This window comes from Lontra canadensis, unplaced genomic scaffold (assembly GCF_010015895.1).
Source record: "Lontra canadensis isolate GAN:19392208 unplaced genomic scaffold, GSC_riverotter_1.0 scaffold29, whole genome shotgun sequence".
Classification (NCBI taxonomy): domain Eukaryota; kingdom Metazoa; phylum Chordata; class Mammalia; order Carnivora; family Mustelidae; genus Lontra; species Lontra canadensis.
In genome coordinates, this window is record NW_022631023.1 from 14,173,582 (window position 1) to 14,182,161 (window position 8,580).

The 8,580-nt window shown below is 40.2% G+C and overlaps 1 protein-coding gene across 1 annotated transcript; it reads left to right on the forward strand.

Moving 5' to 3' along the window:
- Window positions 1–1,297: 1,297 nt before the first annotated feature.
- Window positions 1,298–3,136, forward strand: CLDN8 (claudin 8). Its single transcript, XM_032865449.1, has one exon. It carries the CDS (start codon window positions 1,666–1,668, stop codon window positions 2,341–2,343), a length of 678 nt encoding a protein of 225 aa, XP_032721340.1. The 5' UTR covers window positions 1,298–1,665; the 3' UTR covers window positions 2,344–3,136.
- The last annotated feature ends 5,444 nt before the right edge of the window (window positions 3,137–8,580 follow it).

Here is an 8,580-nt window from a genome sequence, read left to right on the forward strand (position 1 = left end):
CCCTACAGTTCACTCTTTAACAAGGCAACAAGTGAGAAAATCATTGTAAATATCAAGTGTTAATTTTATCACTTTCATCCTGTTCCATCTAATAAAGTAACAGCTTGGGATACTATCCATTTCTTTTGTTTTATTTGTTTTTCCAAAGACAATTCACTCTGGTATCTTCCTCTTCCTCTCCCTGCCATGTACCACTTTTGTTTCCATAACCTCTGCAAACTACTCAAACTTTTTGGAGCCATTAGAATTTCAAAGTTTAATAAGTGAGCAAGAAGCACCTTCGCCCCTACTTAGAGTTCAGGTCATACAAGGAAGCAAGGAAGAAGTAAGATGGTAAAGAAAAGACTGTTTTCATGATGTAAAGATAAGATTAAAGTATGGCTTGAAATTTGAAAAGATTTGAAAAGGAAGAGCATTCCTGTGGATCTCCAGAGAAAATTGGTAGTGGAGTTTTCCCAAATCAACATGCATGTTTATTTCTGTACCACCACATTATTTTGAGAAGAAACAGTTCAAATTGCTTTACATTTGGGGGCTCCTATCTCCCCCTGCATACATGGTATTAAAAACCAGTTTAGTTTAGTTAACACTTAATATAAGTCAATTCAAGAACACAGTCACCTCATCCCATAAATATTGTATATAGAAATATCAGCCACGTATATAGACCCAGGAGTCTTGTACCACCTGCAGAATTCAAGTTCCTTCAGTCTAGGAAGACAGAGCAGCAAAGATAGAGCCACAAAAGAAGACAGATCTATAAATCACTTCATCGCGGGTTATCCTGAATGCTTGCTACATGAGAAAATCATTTGGATTAATTTATTGTTTTACAGCCGTTTTTTCTTATAATTAAGATTATTGGGAAAATATGAATCAAGAAGTTTTCTTGGCTCAAAAGAGAACAATATGTGTTTGGTACCACGGGGGGGTGGCAATCTTGTATATTTAATTACTTTAGCCTTATTTTGTTCTTGGTGTGATCAGTTCCCTGATTTCACCACAGTCAAGTTTGCTTTGAAATTGTAGACACATTAAATCAACCACTTGGATCACATGTGTTTCAAAGAATGTGGTTCCCCAGGTACGAGCAATCTATCAATCCCCTACTCTCCTTTCACTTTGGCATTCTGACAGTACTAGTCAATTTCTTAGGCAGATTAATTTTATTTCATGCCATGGTCACAGCAGCTCTTATGAAGAGTTTCAGAATTGCCTGTACAAAGTACACCTTTGATGTCACAAGAGATTGGTGCATTCCTTGATGATTGTGCAAACTCTCCTCATTGTACCTGCAGGTAAACATACGGCTGTCTTCTTGGAAAACTGAGAAGTACAAAGAATGTTTATGTGCAGGCCCAGTCGTTCCAAGTATCTCTTGCCGGTTTAGACACACCTGGGTTACCATCCCCCTCTTATTGGCTAAGAAAGTTGCCCCACCTGATTTGTAAGTTTACCTGTCCTAGTCAGTGTAAGGGGGGGCACTTCAGCTAGCCAACACTGGCTTTAATCTGGCTAGAAGTAGCAAAGCAGCTCTGAAAAACCACCAGGCTCTGAGGTCATTACAACAGGAAAACTGTTCTCTCCTGAGGCGCAGAGAAACTCTCTTCAGAGTAGCCCTACCAGCTCAGGACTTGGGTAGGATAAAACCCATCCCAGAGGACGATGGCTACCTACGCCCTGCAGATTGCTGGACTGGTGCTTGGCGGTGTTGGCATGGTGGGCACGCTGGCTGTTACCATCATGCCTCAGTGGAGAGTGTCTGCCTTTATTGGAAGCAACATTGTGGTTTTTGAAAACTTCTGGGAAGGACTGTGGATGAATTGTGTGAGGCAAGCTAACATCAGGATGCAGTGCAAAGTCTATGATTCCCTGCTGGCTCTCTCTCCGGACCTACAGGCATCCAGAGGGCTGATGTGTGCTGCCTCTGCACTGTCCTTCCTGGCTTTCATGACCGCTGTCCTGGGCATGAAATGCACCAGATGCACTGGAGACGACGAGAAGGTAAAGAGTCACATCTTACTAACGGCTGGGATCATCTTCATCGTCACGGGTGTCCTGGTGCTCATCCCGGTGAGCTGGGTGGCCAACTCCATCATCAGAGAGTTCTACAGCCCAATAGTGGAGACTGCCCAAAAGCACGAGCTCGGAGATGCTCTCTACATAGGCTGGACCACCGCGCTGGTGCTGATCGCTGGAGGGGCACTGTTCTGCTGTGTTTCCTGTTACAGTGAAAAGAGCAGAAGCTACAGATACTCTGTCCCTTCCCATCGCACAACCCAGAAGAGCTATCACATGGAAAAGAAGTCACCGAGTGTGTATTCCAGAAGTCAGTATGTGTAGTTGGGTCTAGTTTTTAACTTTACTGATAAAGCCATGCAAATGACTGAAATGCCCACTGTTTTCTAAAAATGGAACCCAAAGGAACATTGATTTGCCGTTCTTAACTGCCTAACATTAATTACAGGAACTGTGCATTGGCTATTTACGATTCTATAAGCTACTTCAGCAGAATGAGATATTACACACAGTCCTTGATTGTTTTAGGAAGTGCAGTAATGTATTTTCTAAAATGATTCACTCATCTTTTCCTTTCACCAGTTACTTCAAAAAGACATTGTTAAAGACTGTATCATTTTACAACCGTGATTTCTCTATGACACAGCATTATGCATGTAGATCAGCATGACATTTATCTCTCACATAAATAGATACAGGCTTACAGGGTTCTCTTTTAAATGAAATACGGATTCAGTGCACTGAATAAATAAAATTCAACTATTGCTTTTCAGGGGAGTCGGGGATAAGATTGAAGAAGGTTAATATTAATTGTGTAAAAACAGCTCAGTGATTAACGTGCTCGATTTATAACTAAGGTTAAAATGAAGGCTTTAATCAGCAGCGTAAAGGAAACTAAATGGCTTTCTGATATCTTGTTTTTCAACCTAAAAGTTAGAAAGTCTAACTCTTTTATCCGCTTTCCCCAGAGACCTTTCTTTTCTTGTATATTAAATGAACATCTTTTAAAAGGAAGATATTTTGTCAAGGGACTTTGCATTCAAACTGCTTTTCCAGGGCTATACTAAGAAGAAAGATAAAACCAGTCTAAGAAACATTAAAGACTTCAGGAAACTTAGTTTTGTTTTGTTTTGTTTTTTTCTCTGAAGTTTCTATGGCCGGAGAGGGATGGAATTTGACAAGAAAACATGTATGTATGTGAATATTTTGATAACTATTTGAATACAGGCTTTGGGCTTTTATTAATATAAATAACAGGATAGGACAATAATATGCCTTAGTTTTTAGTAGCTTACCAAAAAACAAAAACAATTCATCCTTTGTATGCTCCTAAGATATTTATAGATACTGAAGTTCAAATTGTCATTTCAAGCCCATCAAAAGTAAATATTTACTAATCCAATTTTTTATTCAGTCTTACTAAGGTATAGAGAAATACTATATCTTTGTGTTTCCCCCAGATTTGATGCAACTGATAATTCACTTTGAAAGTTTGTATCCATATTTTTCTAGCTTAAATGACTATATATATATCTACTTTATGTCCTTTATATTAATAAATTGTGCCTTTTATATAAATTTGATATTTTTTCATTCTTCTTTTTTTCTGTTTATTAACTTTAAAGAGTTTTTTAAAATCCTGATATTTTCAGCTTTCTAATTTTAAAAGAAGACACATTTTAAATATAAAGGTAGATTCAGCATTAATTTTTGAAACTATAAAATACTACATATTATTTAACAATATTATTCTTTATAATCATTGTATTCACACATTAATATTTGATGTGGACAATGTATTTGTAATGTATTAAGATAGTGCTTAGGGTCCAGCAAACATATATACCATAAATATTATGTATGTTTAAGCCTTTTCTATTAAACCACTATTAAGCCATTTCTATAAAAACTTTCCATAGCTAAATAAGTTTCTACCTCAAGAAATAACATTAACTGGGGCACCTGGGTGGCTCAGTGGGTTAAAGTCTCTGCCTTCGGCTCAGGTCATGATCCCAGGGTCCTGGAATCAAGCCCCGCATTGGGCTCTCTGCTCCTCGGGGAGCCTGCTCCCCCACCTCTCTCTCTGCCTGCCTCTCTGCCTACTTGTGATCTCTGTCTGTCAAATAAATAAATGAAATCTTAAAAAGAAATAACATTAATTAATACTAGTGATTAATGTTATATGCTAAGCACTTACCTGCTTTATATGACTTATATCGTTAAAGATCATCACAGGTGAGGACATATGGGGACAGTTCAGTGATGACCCAACAGAGTCAGGAGAGAGAAGGACCATGTGACGTCATAGCCCATGCTCTTTTGCTTCAGAGAAAGTCGATTTTCATCAGGAGCATTCAGTTTATCAATGGATCTTTGTATGTGGAAATGACATGCTTCACCAGTATTAGCTGGGAAATGTTTCAGTGTTTTGTTTTGTTTTCCCCTAGGGTTTGTGACTTTGCAACTCCTGAGTGCTAATTTATCCTAGGCAGGCTTGCCCCCTTGGGTCACACCATTCATGAGAGCAGAAAAGCAGGGAAAACTGAGCACTTTGGAGAAGTAATCCGATCTTCTAAATACCAGTCTTGACCAAACATCCTCTTTACCTAGAAAGCTCTCCTGAAAACCCCAAATTCAATTCTTATTTTTTCCTTCTTTTCTCTACAACAGAATTATAACACTGCTAGTTCTCCTTATGACACCTCACGAGTACCTCTGAAATCTTTCTCCAAATTACCACACTTTCTGTCACCTCAGCTCTTTCCTATCTGGTTGAAAAAGCCTTCCAGACTTGTGTCAGGACCTGTAGGATCTTCTTACTTCAGGCCCCACCACATTCCTACCTCAGTTCTTCCTAAAATGCACCTCACCCCCATAATCCTTGTAGGAATGCTCCACTGCCAGAAAGTAGGTCCAAATGCCTCAGTGGATGATAACTGTGGGGAGGGAGTTCTGTCTTAGAAGTGTCACAGCAAAGTTTATCACATGGTACCATCAGCGTATAACCAGTATGATCACAATTATGAAGTCAATGTCCAGAAACTAGAATAATTCACATGCCGAAGGGCTTTTTCAATATCTTGAAAGAGAGGCACTGGAACTGGGAAACGGTTTGACTAGTAGCACGTTATGTACAAGAGGATGTTTTATAATGTTGTTTTATAATGTAGTTTTATGGAGAAACAAGGTGATGTGATGGAAAGAACACGGAAGACATGGTTTTATAACCTGACCTTAGAGCTGGGTTGGTTTCTTTCTTTCTTTCTTTCTTTCTTTCTTTCTCTCTTTCTCTCTTTCTCCTTCTTTCTCACTGTACCAACTTTTGCCCCACCAGGAACCCCTTCCACTGATTCTGTATTCAAAATGGCTCTCTCATGCACTGCAAAAACAGTCATTAGGTTGAACCATGCTACGTTTCAGGGATTCAGGGATGTTTTTGTTTTCAAAGAAGCAGAAGCAAGAAATGTAGCCTTCACTGCATGCCTATCATGTGATTGGTGCTTTTCTTTCTTTACCATATCAATCTTCTAACATTCTGTGTATTAAATATGAGATCATGAGAACACGGTGTCTCAAGAAGATGGTTATATAACATCATACATGTACCTGTGTATATGTACCTGTGTATATGTATATACATATATATATACCCTAATTCAAGAGCCTGTGTTCTTCCTACTGCAATATTGTCCAAAGGCATCTCTTCTAGAGTAAACTTTGTGAACCCTGTGATCTCACCACCTCATCCCATAGGCTCCCTATGCCTCCCTGGTCACAGCACCCTTTCCCCCTGACCCTGGGGTAGACCTCACCATCAGTTTTGGCTATACATTTTTTTCCTTTTCTCCCCTGTCTTAAACTATATAAGATTTGCTGCTTCTTAGTTTCTGACATCCATCATTTTTTCCCCTTGGAATACATTGTGTTTTTCTGGATTCCTGTCATAGGCTTTGTATTTCAAATTCTCCAGGCCTCCTTCATTGTCCTGAGAAGGCCTCCCAGAGCTGCCTGGATCCCCGCAACCCCTCCTTTTAGTCCTGACCCAACTCCTCTGTGTGCAAAGCAGAGCAGCAGGTGGGACCCAGCCAACAGGCAGAGCCGGGAGGCCTGCTTTCTGCAGATCTTCAGGCTCTGCCAGAATCCAGGAGGAAAGAGCAAGGCCCTATTCAACTCTAAGAATAATGAGAATGCAGGAATCACTGGTGCACAGGCCCAAGGCCAGGCCTGAAGCTCTGTCCTGGGGGTGAGGGAGCCTCAGGGAGACCTACTGTAGGCTCTGCCTGCCTCACAAGTAGTCCTGGGAGGAGGGAGACATTTGTAGTCTTGTGTAGTCATGGGGGACAATCTCAGAGGTCAGAAAAACTATGGGAGGCACACACAGGGACGGGGTTTCCTTCTATTCTGGGGCCTGGGAGGCTGAGGACACCAACGGCCTGGAGCTCAGAGGTGACTTCCCAGGGCCCCAGCAGGGAGATAGCAACTTTCAGGTCACTAGGTCTCCAGCCAACAGGGAGGGTTCCTGCCACCCTAAGGTGTGTTCTGGCTTATTATGGCAACTTAACTTCCACAAGGAAGAGAGATCCTAGATTCACATATGGGGGTTCAACAGTCAGAAAAAGGAAGTGCAAGCTGAATGCTCATGACTGGCAGGCAACCTTTGAGCAAACAGATCTGCTGGGAAAGAGAAGACATCTTATGCAAATAAACAAATACATGTAAGAGACTAACACAGATTGAATTGCAGGATTAAAAAGCTTCTTACTACTTAAATAACATGGTTTCCACATTTAAAAGTTCTGCAAGAAATGGAGAGGTGAGGAGACTCAGTGTTGAGGTAAGAATTGAATATTTGGAAGATCAAGTAGAAGACAAGCTCATAACAGAGCAAACAGAGGAAAAGAAGCAATTCATGAGGAAAAATACAGAGGACTCTGAGAACAAATTCAAGGACCTAAAGTGCAAATTTGGAGAGAAGAATAAAGACCAGATGGAAGGAGGAGCAGTCCCTTGACACAAAAAAATCAGTGTTTAAAATGAAAGGTTCAAATTCACAAATAGAAAAGGCTCACTGAGGTCCTGGGAAAACTACAAAGAAAGTTTGTAGTTAAATTCTTAAAGTGACAACAAAACAAAACGAAAAACAAATGAAAAGCATGCAAGATTTCACCAATCATAAGAAATTACTTAATAACATAAGAATTTACTTTTTTGGGGGGAGAAATTACTCCCCCCCAAAAAAGAAAAACATCATACCTGCAATCCAATATCTCCACCGCAGACCTAGAAGCTGGATGGTGGACTACTAAGTAAAGGCCATGGAAGGATAAATCTTCAGCATAAGGAATCTACTCCCAGGAAGAACCGCATTTCTCTGTGAATAAGGGAGAAAGGCATTTTGTGGCTACTCTAGGATCTAGCAACTCTGTCCTTCATAAAGCTGATCTGAAGTCAGTACTAAAGCAATGAATGGCAGAAGCCACAGCAAGGAAGGAAACATGGAAAGAAGGGGAGACTTAGTCAGTCATGTCTTTTGCAATAAAGAGAAAGAGTTGGCTGGCGCCAGAACTGGGAGGAACATTGGCTCTAGGAACCACTACAAATATGTCAGTGCTAGTGCTCAAGTTCAGAACTAAGGCCTTCCTGGTCCTATAGATAATAAACAGAAGAACACAAAGCCATCTAATGGTCCAACAGCGGAGTTCTTTTTTCTTTTGATCTGCTCCAGGCTCCACAGTGCCCATATTATAGCCCCTCATGTTCTACGTCATTTCTTTACCACCCAGGAATTCTTTCCCCAAGACCTTGGTAGTCTGCAAAGCCTTTGTCATCTTTTATTGTCAGAGATGTTTGAGCCCTTGAGCTGCTATCCTGGCTCCCTTTGGCTCTTTCCATGTACCCCCTGGGCCAGGCGAGCCCAGTGTCAGCCGGGTCCTGTTGTGAGACAGATGTGTATCAGCTGGTCTAACTCTCCATCTGGAGGGCAAATTTGGTCTTTCTTAGACTAAAGGCCCACTCTGTGTGACCCCGCTCCTAATCCTTCAAATCAATGTGGATCGTAAATCTTATTTGCCCTATATTACTGAGCTCCAGTGTCTGCCCCTTTCCCTGACTCTTCTTCACATACCAATAAATACGTATGAATATGTTGGAAACAGAAATAAGCTTTTATAAGAAATATAAAAATATCAGGAGAAAAAATATTCCATTTAAAAATGAAGAGAAAAAATTATTCTACTGTTAAAAAAATTAGAGAAAAGAAATACTCTGTTCAAAAAATGCAGTGAAAAAAGATAAAAAATCAGAATTGAACATTTTCCTGATTTAGGAAAGAATTTATACAACTTTTTAGCAATGGGGCAAAAGAAAAATTAGCCTATCTTGTTTTATTTTTAATTTTAAAACTTTTTAAAGATTTTTTTATGTAATTATATGACAGAGGGAGAGAGATCACAAGCAGACAGAGCAGCAGGCAGAAAGAGAGGGGGAAGAAGTCTCCCTGCTGAGCAGAGAACCCGATGTGGGGTTTGATCCCAGGACCCTGAGATAATGACCTGGGCCAAA